Source organism: Neoarius graeffei, chromosome 11, assembly GCF_027579695.1.
Source record: "Neoarius graeffei isolate fNeoGra1 chromosome 11, fNeoGra1.pri, whole genome shotgun sequence".
Taxonomy (NCBI): Eukaryota; Metazoa; Chordata; class Actinopteri; order Siluriformes; family Ariidae; genus Neoarius; species Neoarius graeffei.
The window spans coordinates 45,949,505-45,967,555 of NC_083579.1; the positions used below are offsets into that span (position 1 = coordinate 45,949,505).

The 18,051-nt window shown below is 40.4% G+C and overlaps 1 protein-coding gene across 1 annotated transcript in view; it reads right to left on the reverse strand.

The window, feature by feature from the left end:
* Positions 1 to 579: 579 nt before the first annotated feature.
* The window catches only part of dhx32b (DEAH (Asp-Glu-Ala-His) box polypeptide 32b), a 78,438-nt gene continuing 60,966 nt past the window's right edge, over positions 580 to 18,051 (reverse strand). Inside the window, exons 9-11 of the mRNA XM_060932803.1 lie at positions 9,141 to 9,331; positions 4,348 to 4,538; positions 580 to 892 (exon numbers count right to left, since the gene is read on the reverse strand). Coding sequence (XP_060788786.1) covers positions 712 to 892; positions 4,348 to 4,538; positions 9,141 to 9,331 — 563 coding nt within the window. The 3' untranslated portion in view covers positions 580 to 711. The remainder of the gene's footprint in view (positions 893 to 4,347; positions 4,539 to 9,140; positions 9,332 to 18,051) is intronic.

Genomic DNA, 18,051 nt, shown 5'->3' on the forward strand with positions numbered 1-18,051 from the left:
CGCAATTGGTTTATCATTTCTTCATCAAATATAGCGAAATGCGGCATTGCTGAGTCAGCAGAGCCAGCCATTTTGTTGACAAAATTTGCTAATTTTTGTAGCCGTAACCAAGCAACGAACTAGCCAATAGCATTTCAGAAATACGGCCCGTGTTAAGGAAAAAAGCCCTCCTTGATTGACCAATCAGAATTGAGTAATTTGGCGCTATGTATTATAATCAGAGTAAACAAACATGCATTAGCTGAGCAGATAAATACATAAACACGTTGGTTGACAGAATATATGACACACATAATAGTTAAATCAATTAATTAAACTCTAACATTTTTCGTGTATCTTTGACAAGAAACAATGCATCTAATGCTGTAGACAGGAATACTGCAGGTTTTATTCAAAAAGAGCACTCAAAAGCTAACTAGCAGCTACAGTTACTGAGGGACAACTGAGTCCAGACACTAGAGTTTCACATACAGCTGAACAGCTGCAGTTACTGCACAGCAGTCTTCAAATATATGTTGCTTATATTTACTTCTTAAACCCACAGCATTATGTTTAACTAAGATGCTGTTCCTAGAGGTACATTATTATTATAATATTATAGCTTCAGACCACCTTCAGTACAGCCGTATACTGTCCTGCATCACGGCACAACTGATTAAACCCTGTTCATTTTTTACTGTGTTTTTGAAGCTATGATGTGAATTACCATGCTCACTGTATGATACAGCGTTCGTAGGACTGCTCTTCACTCACGCTGCCGTTGAGTGTCTGCACTTTACTCTTGCTCTCACCCTGTGCTGCTGAGCCATGCTTTAGAACACACTGCAGTATGTCTTTACTCTCACTAGGGGGCAGATTGTAGAAGAAGTACTGAGGAGTCATCTGGATGAACCTGGTCATGAAGAAAAAAAAAATCTAAACCTTTAAGGAGATTATGCACATTAGGCATGCAATGATTCATCAAATTCATGATTTGATTCGATTTAAGATATTGGGTTCATGATTTGATTTTCCTTCAATACAGGGTGTTTCAGAAAATTTGATATCATTTTACAATCTGATAACTGTCAATTCCCATTCAACTGACCTCAAATTTTAACAGCATGCATGGGAACAAGTAAAAATTTTATGTTTTTTGTTTTTATCTTTTTAGGTATAGAAATGCCATTCAGTGGAAAAGAAAAGGCGTTTTGTGTGTTAGGGTGTTTTCACACCTGGTCCGCTTTAAAGGACCCAGACTCAGTCCTCTTTAAGTGGACCAAAAAGTGGACCAACAGAAAAAGAACCCAGTTATTTTTGTGTTCACACTGTGAATTTATTACAAAGAGGACTGGGTTCTCTTTCTGGTCCAGTTAAGCTTTGATGGGGCCTCAGTCCTCTTTCTGTTCACACCAGGTCCTCTAGAGCCCTCAGACCCCCAGTGCACGGAATTCTGGGTAATTTTCTCGAGTCAAAATGTCTGCTGCCATGCTTGCCCTGCTGTATTCTTTGATCAAAATAGTGCGGATTAAGGAAAATAAATTTATTTATTTATTAAATTTATCACTTTTTTATTGTGGCCGACTCATCAGTCAGTAAGTTCAGAGAACTGTAAAGCATCTGTGGTAAGTTCCAAAAGGAAGTTGAGTTTCCCTGCTACAGTCACGTGACCAACTACGGCAAACGAAGAAGGTTAAACTACAGTGAAAAAGGCGAAGTGAACCCGGTGCGCTTTTTGTTCACAATGCGCAGATTAGGCGAACTGTACTGTTTATTTTTAGCGAACCCTACTGAGACCACCTCCTGAGGTGGTCTCAGTTCAGTTCGCTTTAAAGGGGTCTGGGTACGGTTGGAGTGTTCACATATGCGCAAAAAATGCTGAGTCATCGATCTGAGTTCGGTTAGATGGCTGAAAGGGACCAAGTGTGAAAACACCCTTATGGCCCTTTTCCACTACCCTTTTTCAGCTCACTTCAGCTCGCTTCAGCTCACTTCAGCCCGACACGGCTCGCGTTTCGACTACCAAAGAACAGCACGACTCGGCTCGCTTCAGCCCTGCTTAGCCCCTAAAACTCGCACCGTTTTGGAGTGGGGCTGAAGCAAGCCAAAGCGAGCCAAGTGAGGCTGGGGGCGTGAGCAGACACTCCCCTGTGCACTGATTGGTGAGGAGGAGTGTCCTCACATGCCCACACACGCCCCGCGAGCACGCTGGGATCTGTAAACACCGTAAACCCGGAAGAAGAAGAATTACGAATTACAAGAATTTCTGAAGCCTTATGCGCCTCGCCTCATCTATACGCTCTTGCCAGTATCTGTTGGCGTTGTCGGTGACAACAAGCCACAGAACCAAGACCAGCAACACTAACGACTCCATGTCCTCAATGTTTATTGTTTACTCTCCGGGTCGTGAGACTACCGCTTAAAAGATCACTGATGTCACTGTTTGCGCTGCTTAACGACATCACGTGACGTCCACCCACTTTCGCTAACTCCACCCAATGTGTCCACCCACTTCCAGCCAGCACGGTTCAGCGCGGTTGTAGTCGAAATGCAACTCCAACAGCCCCGCTCAGCTCGACTCAGCCCGGCACGGCTCAGCCCGACTCAGCCACGTTTGTAGTGGAAAAGCGGCATTAGAGTACGCTCGAACACAGTCGAACAAGACTGCAGCGTGCATTTATGAGAGAATTCTCTAAAAATGCACCAACTGCAATGCAGATTTGGACATGACACAAAAAGTTCAAAGACGAAGGCTGTCTGCGTGTCATGTTTCAGGCGGCATGCATATTGAAAATTTGTGAAATTGTTCATGGAATCGACATACCTTTGAATTTCTCATTCAAATTTTGAGGAAAAATCTTATATTGCTCATCATTAAACATTTTCAGTTTCATTTGCCTAGACTATGTAGTTTCTGGGATATTTACATCTCAAAAAATATCTAAATTTTTGAAAACACCCTGTATTTTTTGAAAAACAAACAAACAAACAAACAAACACAAAAACACAAAAAAACAAAAATTAAGAAAAAACATTAAATTAAGAAAATGTTATTCCCCCCCCAAAATTGCAACATTTGCCTATTCTTTATTAACTTAAATATTCCTTTGGGGGAGGAAAAAAACGAACGAGCAAAAAAACCAACCAACCAACCAACCAACCAACCAACCAACCAACCAACCAAACAAACAAACAAACAAACAAACAAACAAACAAACAAACAAGCCAAAAAACAACAAAAAACCTATTTGTTTCATTTTCTTAATAAGCAAGAATAATTATTTACTGACTTTTGTCAAGGTTGGAGTAAACTATAATACCCTATGAACTAAAATATTCCTTTTATTAAAAACAAAAAAGTTAATAAGAATAGGCCTTTTCCTATTAAACTTTTATGAACACTTATACTACCTCAATTCGCTTCTCTTTTCTTTAGTATTCAGCAGTCAGTAAAAAGAAAAAAAGTAATGCAGACAAACAACAAAATTCCAATTTTTCTCTTGCAACACTCGACTAGACTAAACTACGCTATACACTAAAACATAATCAGTTTTTATACTACCTGTGCAATACTTACACGTGCAATTCCACCTGTGTAATACACTTATGTTAACTGTATAACTGCAAACCTGTTAATTTATGCAAATTTGTTAATTTTTATCTTTAAATGTGTAGTTTATTTCTTATATAAAGAAATAAACTACACACACACACACACACACACACACACACACACACACACACACACTTTTTTGTATACTTAGTACTTTTGCACTACTCCTTCACTGCCTTATCTTTTTATCTTTCTATATTTTGCTGCTGTAACAATGTAAATTTCCCCTTGTGGGATAATAAAAGGCCATCTTATTTTAGACCTTTTTGACACAATTTTCGAAAAGGCTGAATGTTTACCTCTTTTTCCCTAAATCTAAGTTTCCCCACACTAAGCATTTTCTGTGTAAACAGGGTGACCTCCACTACGCTAAGCTTCTTTTCTTTCATTGCCGGTGCAGTGGGGTATTTTCCTTATCCCACTGCAATATTTCTGGCTACAGATGGCAGGAATGCTCAAATAATACATTAAGTTCTGTAATACAGAGCATGTGGTATGTGCTTAAGAAATTAAATATTAATTCAGCTGTCAAAGTCACAAAGCTATAAAAACAGTGAAAAAGTGGGCGTCGGGAACAAACTTGATTGTTGCAAGTACTAGCTAGGAATAAAGCAAGTAAAGGTCCTATGGGTTCTGAAAATTTCCAAGAGTTTATAAGAACACAGGCACAACAGCAAACACTGCATGTAAAAAGATTAATTAAGTTATTAATAGCTGAAATGCAAACAGGAATAAAGTTTCATTTAAAGACTTACTCGTGTGCTGAAATCTGGGTGACAGTTGTGATGCAGTTATTCTCAGACAGTGTGTGTTCATGATATAAAACCCACTCAGGAAGCTTCTGCTTGGGAAACTCAGTTCCATAGACAGAGAGAGGATGGATCTGAGCAACGTGCTTATGGGTAAGGATGAAGTAATTCCCAGTTCCATCAATGTCCCTGGCCACCTGAGATATCAGACAGTACAGAGGGTAAGTGCAAAACAATCATTCAGCTGTGGGTGAGAAACCTTTGACCAGAAAGTCATACTGGCAAACAAGATCAAATACTAAGTTGCTACCTTAAATTTTCATACATTAGTCTGTGATTTAAAAAAAAAAAAAAATACTGGTTTATTTGGAAAGAAAAGCTCAGCATCAAAGGCAGGCATGTGGTTGGTTAAATTTAAGCTTTTTATTTTTTGGCTGAATTCTTTTTTTTTTTTTTTCAAAAAGACAATGACAAAAATTTTCCATGAACTTTAAATAAAACAATGTACAATGGTAAAAACGCAACTAAATGAAATTATTGCCACTGAAATAAATTAAATTAAACAACAAGCAGATGGGAGCAGCACGGTGGTGTAGTGGTTAGCGCTGTCGCCTCACAGCAAGAAGGTCCGGGTTCAAGCCCCTTGGCCGGCGAGGGCCTTTCTGTGCGGAGTTTGCTTGTTCTCCCCGTGTCCGCGTGGGTTTCCTCCGGGTGCTCCGGTTTCCCCCACAGTCCAAAGACATGCAGGTTAGGTTAACTGGTGACTCTAAGGCTATGTTTACATTAGACCGTATCTGTCTCGTTTTCTTCGCGGATGCACTGTCCGTTTACATTAAACCGCCTGGAAACGGGAATCCGCCAGCGTCCACATATTCAATCCAGATCATGTCAGCTCCGGTGCTGTGTAAACATTCAGAATACGCGGATACGCTGTGCTGAGCTCTAGCTGGCGTCTCATTGGACAACGTCACTGTGACATCCACCTTCCTGATTCACTGGCATTGGTCATGTGACGCGACTGCTGAAAAATGGCGCGGACTTCCACCTTGTATCACCTTTCATTAAAGAGTATAAAAGTATGAAAATACTGCAAATACTGATGCAAATACTGCCCATTGTGTAGTTATGATTGTCTTTAGGCTTGCCATCCTTCCACTTGCAAGTGGTAAGTGATGTGCGCTGGGATCACACACACAGCGGCTCAGTCCCGAATCACAGCTTGTTCACTTCACTCACGTGCTCTGTGAGCTGCGCAGGGCCGGAGTGCGCACCCTCCAGAGGGCACTCGCTGTTCAGGGTGGAGTGATTTGGAGCGCAGGATGCCTGCAGAGCTGAGCGTATCTGTGTATTGGTATTGCTGTGTGCACGCAAATCGTGTATTGGTGTTGCTGTGTGCACACTAATCGTTTTAAAAACGTTAATCTGATGATCTGCTGATACGGTCTAATGTAAACATGGGCTATATTGACCGTAGGTGTGAATGTGAGTGTGAATGGTTGTCTGTGTCTATGTGTTAGCCCTGTGATGACCTGGCGACTTGTCCAGGGTGTACCCCGCCTTTCGCCCGTAGTCAGCTGGGATAGGCTCCAGCTTGCCTGCGACCCTGTAGAACAGGATAAAGCGGCTACAGATAATGAGATGAGAATGAACAAGCAGATGCAATTCGTTTGTTTTCACTTTCTAAGTAACATTTGTTACTTAGTAGGCATGTAATGATTCACCCAATTCACAAGTTGATTTGATTTATGATTTTGGGTTCAAGATTTTATTTTCTCATTATATTTTTGAAAAAAAAACAACAACAACAACAACAACCCTAATAAAGAAAATTGTATTTCCAAAACATTTGCAACATTTATTTTCCTATTCTTTATCAATTTAAATATCCCATTTGTTAAATAAATAAACAAAACATTTTGTTTCATTTCCTTAATAACCAACAATAATTATTTGCCCACAACTGTAAAGGCTGGAGTGAAATATAATAGCCTATAAACTATTCATTATATTAAAAATGAAAAAGTTAACAAATAGGCCTTTTCTTATTAAACTTTTATGAACATTTACTACCTCCATTTTTTTCTCTTTTCTTTAGCTTTCAGCAGTCTGTAAAAAGATTCGCACTCCATTGATAAGCTCTGATTTCTTCTTAAAGTTATTTGTACAGCCAATCACAACAGCTCTTTCCTATTTTAGATGTGTGTGTGCTCGCGTGCGTTTGTTCTCGCATTGTGTTACTTCTGCAGAGGGTGAACTCTCCGCTATTTTACGTTATTTCTCCCTCTGCTGTCTGAACAACGCAATTACAGCTAGGAAAAACTAAGATTACAGCCTTTTAATAACCGCAATTTATTTTTTTTATTTCATTGAATCATAAATTTGTACTGCAACAACAACATTTAAATCCAAGTTAAAAACCTCACTACTTTTTCAAGTAAACATTTTTAATAAAACATGAAAAAATCTATATCTATATTACAGTGGTGCATGAAAGTTTGTGAACCCTTTAGAATTTTCTATATTCATCTCATCTCATTATCTCTAGCCGCTTTATCCTGTTCTACAGGGTCGCAGGCAAGCTGGAGCCCATCCCAGCTGACTACGGGCGAAAGGCGGGGTACACCCTGGACAAGTCGCCAGGTCATCACAGGGCTGACACATAGACACAGACAACCATTCACACTCACATTCACACCTACGGTCAATTTAGAGTCACCAGTTAACCTAACCTGCATGTCTTTGGACTGTGGGGGAAACCGGAGCACCCGGAGGAAACCCACGCGGACACGGGGAGAACATGCAAACTCCACACAGAAAGGCCCTCGCCGGCCCCGGGGCTCGAACCCAGGACCTTCTTGCTGTGAGGCGACAGCGCTAACCACTACACCACCGTGCCGCCCAATTTTCTATATTTCTGCATAAATATGACCTAAAACATCATCAGATTTTCACACAACTCCTAAAAGTAGATAAAGAGAACCCAGTTAAACAAATGAGACAAAAATATACTTGGTCATTTATTTATTGAGGAAAATGATCCAATATTACATATCTGTGAACCTTTGCTTTCAGTATCTGGTGTGACCCCCTTGTGCAGCAATAACTGCAACTAAACGTTTCCAGTAACTGTTGATCAGTCCTGCACACCGGCTTGGAGGAATTTTAGCCCATTCTTCCATACAGAACAGCTTCAAATCTGGGATGTTGGTGGGTTTCCTCACATGAACTGCTCACTTCAGGTCCTTCCACAACATTTCGATTGGATTAAGGTCAGGACTTTGACTTGGCCATTCCAAAACATTAATTTTATTCTTCTTTAACCATTCTTTGGTAGAACGACTTGTGTGCTTAGGGTCGTTGTCTTGCTGCATGACCCACCTTCTCTTGAAATTCAGTTCTTGGATAGATGTTCTGACATTTTCCTTTAGAATTCGCTGGTATAATTCAGAATTTATTTGTTCCATCAGTGATGGCAAGCTGTCCTGGCCCAGATGCAGCAAAACAGGCCCAAACCATGATACTACCATCACAATGTTTCACAGATGGGATAAGGTTCTTATGCTGGAATGCAACGTTTTCCTTTCTCCAAACATAACGCTTCTCATTTAAACCAAAGAGTTCTATTTTGGTCTCATCCGTCCACAAGACATTTTTCCACTAGTCTTCTGGTTTGTCCACACGATCTTTAGCAAACTGCAGACGAGCAGTAATGTTCTTTTTGGAGAGCAGTGGCTTTCTCCTTGCAACCCTGCCATGCACACCATTGTTGTTCAGTGTTCTCCTGATGGTGGACTCATGAACATTGAACATTAGCCAATATGAGAGAGGCCTTCAGTTGCTAAGAAGTTACCCTGGGGTCCTTTGCGACCTTGCCGACTATTACATGCCTTGCTCTTCGAGTGACCTTTGTTGGTTGACCACTCCTGGGGAGGGTAACAATGGTCTTGAATTTCCTCCATTTGTACACAATCTGTCTGACTATGGATTGGTGGAGTCCAAACTCTTTAGAGATGGTTTTGTAACCTTTTCCAGCCTGATGAGCATCAACAATGCTTTTTCTAAGGTCCTCAGAAATCTCCTTTGTTCGTGCCATGATACACTTCCACAAACATGTGTTGTGAAGATCAGACTTTGATATATCCCTGTTCTTTAAATAAAACAGGGTGCCCACTCACACCTGATTGTCATCCCATTGATTGAAAACACCTGACTCTAATTTCACCTTCAAATTAACTGCTAATCCTAGAGGTTCACATACTTTTGCCACTCACAGATATGTAATATTGGATTATTTTCCTCAATAAATAAATGACCAAGTATAATATTTTTGTCTCATTTGTTTAACTGGGTTCTCTTGATCTACTTTTAGGACTTGTGTGAAAATCTGATGATGTTTTAGGTCATATTTATGCAGAAATATAGAAAATCCTAAAGGGTTCACAAACTTTCAAGCACCACTGTAAAATGGAAATACTTTTCTTGTCTAAGTTCTCTTGGAATTGATCATGTTTCGAATTTCACTTCACTTCGCTTGTTGTTAATTGCAGCCTTGTCTTGTTCTCCAGAATCTCACATCACACTTGACTAAAATTCCACACCACTTCCATCATGAATAAGGAAATTCCTAGTAGCTTCATGTCAGCTACTGTGAAGCTATTATCTTTATCTTTATTAGCATTAAAATATTACCACAATGATCAGTCAAAAGACCCTGTTATATCTTCAAACAGCAAGAAATGTTAAAATTAGAGAGCTGGTACTGGACCTAATCAGAGCCAGGCTGATCCTGAAGGCTGTACCTGCATGAAGAAGCCAGCCAGCAGAGCCAGTTTGATGTTCAGAGTGTTTGTCTTGGAGCCAAAGGCTGGACAGGACACTGGCAGCTCTAAACGTTTCAGGATCTCAGTGAGCTCTGCTCGAACTGCATCGGCCATCCGAAGGGCACGTAAACTCAGGAAATGCTCATCACACCAGCGCTCGATGCTGCAATCTGAGAGACAAATCAAACAGGTTAGAGATAACTCCAAATGACTCAGCAGTGAATCATACTGCTCAGTGTTTGCAAAAGCCAGTAAGAAAATATCAGTCTTCGAAAAGATGTGTTCAAACTGACAAACTGTACTAAATTCTTACACATCAATGGATGACTTTTGGGACATCACTTGTTGGGTTAATTTTGATACATTCTCTGTGTAAATGATTTTAACACAGTGTAAACATGTAATATTAACACATTATGTGCTGTCCTTGGCTCCACACATTGTGTTAAAAAACATGCCTAAAACCCAACACAAAAAAGTGTTATTTGACACAAAGTAAGTTAATGACAATACTACACTATTTATGACTTCAACACATTTATTATCATGAAGTATTAACAATAAGATTCACAGAAATCAAACTGCAGAATACAACAATAGAAATTCAGAGAATAGAATTTCATAGAATTTCGGCAGTAATATAGGAAAATGTCCAACATAGGAAAAAAAAAGTTCTTTTTCCAATTTCATTAGCCAACATGACACATAATCACACCTTCTACATTTCACAACTTTGTAGATTTATGTAAATTTTCTACACATTCCTTCTAAGAATGTACTTACATAAAATCTGTTTATTCAATAGTTGAAGTCTCAAATCTGACTGGTCAGAAGGTATGCATTATTTTTGTATAACCGCATGGCTCAGACAGTAGCTCAAGCTGTAACATTAATTATATGTTTATATTAATGCACTTGCTTAACAAATAAAAACGGCATAATCATTGATGTGGTGATGCTTTGTTGTTGGGAGACATTTATGAGGAGTCTCTAGTGTAAGTGCTTTGTAACCGTCATGGTGCTTTGCAGTTTTCCAGCATTGGGAAGTGATCAGAACAAGTTCACACTTTCTGGTTTTTCAGCAAAATGACAAGCTGCAGTTTTTGACTGAGACAGCATGAAAGAAAACGAGAGAGAGAGAGAGAGAGAGAGAGAGAAAGAGAGAGAGAGATATGCTGGTGAAGGAGTGATATAGCATATGTCTAAGTGATAACAGGAACCAACTTTTTTTTCTCAATTTAACTGTAGGAAAAGCGCTGGGGTATAATTGGAATAACACTCCAGATGATGCTGTTAATTAACAATTATGATCTAAAGGCGAAGTGAATATTGGTGATTATTATACATATGGGCCACTTTTTCCATGGAATAAAAACATGTATTCTACTCCCTTCTAGCGGGTTTATTGATGGCATGCAATATTATCATATCGCTTATCCTCCATGTATTACGCCACTCTCCCCAATGGAGAATGAGCATGCAATACCGTTATAATATTGCACCAGGGTTTCCCCAGGTTTGACCACCATAAATTTAAGACTTTTTTAAGACCTTTTTAAGACCACTTAAATGAGAATTAAGACCTACACCGCACCCATTATGCGGTCGTAGAACACCAGATCAAATTCACAATAATGACAAATGTTTCAAGTAAAAATACTTTTATTATAAAAGTTATATACTTAAAAGTCATTATGTGCATTGCTTGTCGAATCTTCACATTCAAGACAAAGAAACAAGTCTAAACCTGGAAGAAAGGAGCACAACGTAGGGTCCACGTCATGGCCTTGAGTATGAAGTTCTTCATACTCATATAATGTATGTAGCCTCGAAAAATAAGTCTACCCAGTTAATTCCATTGCTTATTATTTACAAGCCCCCGGGGCCATATTCTGAGTTTCTTTCTGAATTTGCAGATTTTATCTCAGATCTGGTTATTTCCTTAGACAAAGCTTTAGTTGTCGGAGATTTTAATATTCACTTCGATAACCCAGAAGACCCTTTAAAAACAGCATTTGTGTCCATCTTAGATTCAGTCGGGATTAAGCAGAATGTCATAGGACCGACTCATAATGGTGGTCACACCCTTGATCTAATACTAACATTCAGATTAAACATAGACAATATAGTCATACTTCCACAGTCTGAAGTTATCTCAGATCATTGTCTCATCTCATTCAAAATATGTCTGAGTAATAATATATGCACCTCACCACGCTACTGTATTAAACGTACTTTCACGTCAACTACTGCACAGAGCTTTATAAATGATCTCCCAGAGCTGTCAACTTTGATTGGGTCACTGTCAGCCCCTGCAGAACTTGATCAGGCAACTGAATGCTTAGAGTCAACATTCCGCTATACTTTAGATAATGTAGCTCCTCTAAAAAGGAAAATGGTCAGAGACAAAAAATTAGCACCCTGGTATAATGATGACACTCGCACATTAAAACAGACCACTCGAAAATTGGAACGTAAATGGCGTCAAACAAAATTGGTAGTGTTCAAATTAGCTTGGAAGGAGAGCTTCCTGAAGTATAGAAAAGCTCTTAGTGCTGCGAGATCAACATATTTCTCCTCCCTAATAGAAGATAACAAAAATAATCCTAGATTCCTATTTAATACTGTAGCAAAATTAACCAGGAATAAGTCCACTATCAACACATGCACACCTGCAGTATGTAGTAGCAACGACTTCATGAATTTTTTTAATGACAAAATTGAGAATATCCGACAAAAAATTCAAACTACTAATTTAAGGTTAGACAATGAAAGTGACCTTGTAGTTAACAATATAATTGTATCAGATCATCAGTTAGAATGTTTTACTCCCCTAAAAGAAACTGAATTACTTTCATTAATCTCTACATCAAAAGCCTCAACTTGTGTACTAGATCCCTTACCGACACATCTATTCAAACAGATAATGCCTGGAGTAATTGAACTGCTTCTAAAAATAATAAATTCTTCTCTTATGATTGGCTATGTACCCAAATCCTTTAAACTAGCAGTTATCAAACCCCTGATTAAAAAACCTGACCTTGATCCCTGTCAGCTGTCCAATTATCGGCCAATATCAAACCTCCCCTTTATCTCCAAGATCCTTGAAAAAGCTGTGGCACAGCAGTTATGCTCATATTTACATAGGAATAACATCCATGAAATGTATCAGTCAGGATTTAGACCTCATCATAGCACAGAGACAGCACTGGTTAAAGTAGTAAATGACCTACTGTTGGCGTCTGATCAGGGCTGTGTCTCGCTACTTGTGTTGCTTAACCTTAGTGCAGCATTTGATACCATTGATCATTCCATTCTTCTGGATAGACTAGAAAATGTTGTGGGTGTTAAGGGAATGGCCCTCTCCTGGCTCAGGTCTTATCTAACTGATCGTTATCAGTATGTTGATATAAATGGTGATATTTCTAGACGTACCGAGGTAAAGTTTGGTGTTCCACAAGGTTCTGTCTTGGGTCCACTGCTTTTTTCTCTATATATGTTACCTTTGGGCGATATTATTCGTAAACATTGTATTAGTTTCCACTGTTATGCTGATGACACACAGTTGTATGTCTCTGCAAAACCTGATGAGAGACACCAGCTTAATAGAATTGAGGAATGTGTTAAGGACATTAGACACTGGATGCTTATTAATTTCCTTCTGCTTAACTCTGACAAGACTGAAGTACTTGTACTAGGACCACATACAGCTAGAAGTAAGTTTTCTGATTACACAGTAACTCTGGATGGCCTTTCTGTTTCTTCACGTGCAGCAGTAAAAGACCTCGGAGTGATTATTGACCCCAGTCTTTCATTCGAAACTCACACTGATAACATCACCCAGATAACTTTCTTTCATCTCAGAAATATTGCAAAGATAAGAAATTTAATGTCATTGCATGATGCAGAAAAACTAGTCCATGCTTTCGTTACCTCCAGGTTGGATTATTGTAATGCCTTACTGTCTGGATGTTCCAATAAGTGCATAAACAAGCTCCAGTTAGTTCAAAATGCAGCAGCAAGAGTCCTTACTAGAACTAGAAAATATGACCACATCACGCCTGTCTTATCCACACTGCATTGGCTCCCAATCAAATTTCGTATTGATTATAAAATACTACTATTGACCTTTAAAGCACTAAATGGTCTCGCACCACAGTACCTGAGTGAACTTCTGCTCCTCTATGACCCGCCACGCCTACTTAGATCAAAAGGTGCAGGCTATCTGCTGGTACCTCGTATAGTGAAGGCTACATCAGGGGGCAGAGCCTTTTCTTACAAAGCCCCACTGTTATGGAACAGCCTTCCAAGTAATGTTCGGGAATCAGACACAGTCTCAGCATTTAAGTCTAGGCTGAAAACATATCTGTTTAGTCAAGCCTTTTGTTAATGGTGTTTATGAGGTAAAGGAGTAGATCTGGAGGGTCCTCAGACATAGAGTGTTTTGGTAAACTGGGATGTATGGATGCTGTCAGTCCCCACTCGCTTGCTCACTCGAGTTTGTTGACGGTGTAGTGGCTGGCTGCTTTATGTCCCGGGGCTCCCTCATGCCTGTGTTACCTTCTGGCTCTCTCCTTTTAGTTATGCTGTCATAGTTAGTTGCCGGAGTCCCTGCTTGTACTCGGTGCAATATGTATACTGTTCCTACTTATTCAGGTGACATTGGGCATACCTAACCACCTGTGTTTTCTTTCCCTCCCCCCCACCCCAAATCTGTCCCTCTGAGTTACATGGAGTCAACAGGAAATCTTTTGGTGGAGAGGGTGGAGACCTCGACTGGCTATCGTAGCCTGCAGGGAATCGGCCGTCAGACATTCTGTCGCATGTCCCAGACCCGGTGAAATGTAACTGAATTGTCTTGGCCAGCCCTAAGGGTCCCATCTGCATCTCATCATTGCTGAGGAGTGTGCTCCCATCACCCAATCAAGCATCCAGCCAGAGCAGGTCATGATATATTTTACCATATTAACATGCCATTGTTGTGTGTTATGCCTGATGTAAAGACTCTCGTCTCTGCGAGCCTACCACACAGATTTAATACTTGTCATTTTTAGGGCATACCTAACAACATGTTTTCTTTCTCCCCCCCCAATCTGTCCCTCTGAGTTACATGTTGATCCTGGGATTGAGATGCTGGCCTCTTCTGCCCCTCGTACCTGCTTGATCCATCCTGGTGCCCTGTGTCTGGTTGGAGTTTTATCGCACCGCTCCTGTGAAGGACGACCCCATGAGGACAGTTGAGGGTTATACCTGTTAAAACTGTTAATATTATAGTCAGGCTGTCTGTTGTTGCCCAAATGAGGATGGGTTCCCTTTTGAGTCTGGTTCCTCTCGAGGTTTCTTCCTCATGTCGTCTGAGGGAGTTTTTCCTTGCCACCGTCGCCACAGGCTTGCTCATTGGGGATAGATTAGGGATAAAATTAGCTCATGTTTTAAGTCGTTCAAATTCTGTAAAGCTGCTTTGCGACAATGTTTATTGTTAAAAGCGCTATACAAATAAACTTGATTTGATTTGATTTAAAGGTACACAAAAATGCAATAGGCATACCAACACATTAATGCCAAAGGTGTGCACTCACCAGTCAGAAAGCCAAACTGAGGGCCTCACTTGAGGCCTAAAGAACTGTCTCTGAACTAATTATGACCATGCACGCAGAGATGATACTTAAAATAAAAAAGTGATGTGGGTGTATTTTTTTTAAAATAAAATATCAAAACATTCACAACACTCTAAACAGACAAACTCTTTGTCTTAGTTTCCCAGCACTTGCTTCAACCATTTTACATTCTGTACCCTTGTAAATGAGGGAGGGAGAGAGATACAGAGGGGCATAGATAGATAAGAGATGAGGGGGAGAGATGGGAAGAGAGATGGAGATAGATAGATCGATAGAAAAGAGGTAAGCCTAAAGTCTCTTAAAGGTGCACAAAAATGCAATTGGCATACCAATACATTGGTACAATGGTGTGCACTCACCAGCCAAAAAGCCAAACTGAGGGCCCAACTCAAGGCCTAAAGAACGGTCTCTAAACTAATTATGACCAGAGATGATAAACAGACAAACTCTTTGTCTTAGTTTCCCAGCATTCAACTTGCTTCAACCATTTTACATTTTGAAGAATAAAAAGAAATGTAAATACTCCTAGTAAACAAGGGAGGGAGGGAAGACATAGATGTGGAGGTGGATAGATAAGAGACATAATGAGAAATCCACCACTTGTCTCATTAACGTCTTTGACCAACTCCTTCGTTATATAAGGAGCAAGACCGAATTTTGTTATGTAAGACGTTTTGTTTTTTCCACAGGAGAATGTTGTAGCAACTTCTGAGTCTGGGAACATAGCCTTAAAGAGTTCGCTTATGCCCTCATTCGAGCTGTACGAGTGGTGTTCCGTAATTGTTTTTAAAATCCAGAGCACCTCTGCCTGAAGTGTCGGGGTTCCACCGACACCCATCATGCCACTGCTCGGCCCTTGTGTTGTTGCTAGCCTTGCCGATGATGTCTGGCTTGGCTGATGCTGCTGACGTTCGACAGTGGTGCTAGTGCCAACTCCAGGTGCATTCGGAGATTGAACCATGCAGAACTGAGCGATGGGCTGGTGGCGGTGGAGGGCAGATACAATGCGCTTTGAGCTCTTCATGTGAGACTCTAAAGCAAAATGACCTATAGTGGACAACTTGAAGGTCTTTCGACAAACACAGCATCTTGCTTCAACGTCGCTTCCAGGAACCTCCCTCACCCAATCACGATATCTTTCATCTGAAAGCCACTGCTGATTAAAACGACACTTCCCCATGCTGCGATTCGCGGAGTCTCCTCTCCACCACGGACTCCGACGATTGCGCCGGCGCGAAAATGTATCACTATTGTTCCTTTCTTTGCGCATACTCCAAGAAATTCACTGATGTTACGCAAAACCCATGTTTTCACATTGTAGAATAGTATGAGTAAATTTAAGACCTTTGTTTAAAAAATTAAGACTTGGGCAAAGCAATTTAAGACTTTTTACTATATTGATCAAGCCAAAGACTATTGTTCCTAATCTAGTCTCTTCTGTCAATACCATCGTTAAAAGGGACCTTCGGCCCAGTAGGGTCCATGATTTTGGCAGCTGGATTACACGGTATGACTGGTCTGGTGTACTGAGCCATACACATGTCCAGGAAAAATATGACTTGTTTATTTCCACCTTGACATAGGCAGTTAACTACTACCTGCCCTTACAGCGTACCAAGTGCTGCACATCAGATAAACCCTGGATCACTCACAAGTTAAAAGCTCTTATTATTAAATGTCAAAGAGCTCTCGCAGTTTATGGGAAAAACTCACAGCACTATAAAGAACTGCAGAATAAGGTGCAAAGGGTGTGTGCAGAATGTAAACAAAAGTTCTATGAGGGCAAGGTGGCCGCTCTTAAAGGAAGTAACATCAGCCGTTGGTGGCGTGAGGTAAAGGGTCTTACTGGACAGAGAACTAAAACGGACTGGGTGACCCAGCTACTCGATGAAGATACTCCAACACCAACTGCTCTAGGGGAGAAATTCAACTCTTTTTTAGCTGATCTTACATCACACTTCACCCCCCTTGACATTATACCCACTGCTTTTGACCCTAACCTGGATGTCCCAAGGGAGTTTCTTGTTGATGTCGTGTCTTGCTATAAAGCCTTGCGTCAAGTTAAGAACAATAAGTCACCTGGGCCCTCAGTGGTGCCCAACAAGATCTGGAAAGAGTTTGCTTGTGAACTTGCCCCTATAGTTACAGATATTTATAATGCTTCACTTAAGCAAGCGTTCATTCCTGTCCAGATCAAGGAATCTATAGTTACACCTTTGCCCAAATGTTCTCCACCTAAGTGTATTAAAAACGATTTAAGGCCAATTACCTTGACCTCCCAAATAGCAAAAATACTGGAGGGTTTTACTTTAGAGTCACTTTTTAGACAAGTCTCCAATAAAATTGATCTAAAGCAGTTTGCACTACCAGGTAGATCAACCACGTATGCGCTTGTATATTTGCTACATTGTATTCTCGAGGCTCTGGACAGTGGTCATTGCTATGCGCGTATACTGTTTACTGATTTTAGTAAAGGATTTGATCTGGTGGATCATTCTGTTTTAGTATCTGAGCTTCGCAATTTGGGAGTACATGAGATCTTAATTAGATGGATTGGGGCCTTTCTGACTGAAAGGTCTCAGCAGGTCAAAATTGGTAACACTCTATCGAGTTGTGTTGTCCCAAGGGGAGGTATTCCTCAGGGGACAAAGCTGGCTCCCCTGTTGTTTGCAGTCCTAGTTAATAATCTGGTTAGTGACTGGAAAACAAGGGTAAAATATGTAGATGACCTTTCCATATTTGAAATTATTCCTAGATGTTCGACCAGCTTGCTGCCCTTGGTTGCAAGGGATATCTGTACATTTGCTTGTAGTCATGGAATGAGGTTGAACCCTACCAAATGTAAAGAACTGTGTATAGACTTTTTACAGTATAGGCCCTCTTATTTACCTCCCTTGCAAATGTCAGGTCAAGTTATTGAGCAAGTATCTTCTTATAAGTTGCTTGGTGTATACATTTCAGACAATTTGTCATGGTCTACCCACTGTGATTTTATTGTAAAGAGAGCTCGGAAACGCCTATATGCTTTGCGCGTGTTGAAGAAATCTGGTGTTTCGTCATCTGACCTTATTCAAGTTTATTGTAGCCTGGTTAGGCCCATCCTAGAATATGCATCTCCTGTGTGGGCTGGACTACCAGCTTGTCAAGGTCAGCTGGTGGAGGGTATTCAGAGGGCTGCACTTAAAAGTATATTTCCCGAGCGATCATATGAGTCGGCACTCGCGGGTTGTGGTTTGTCTATGTTGGCAGCGCGCCGTGATGGGGCTTGCAGA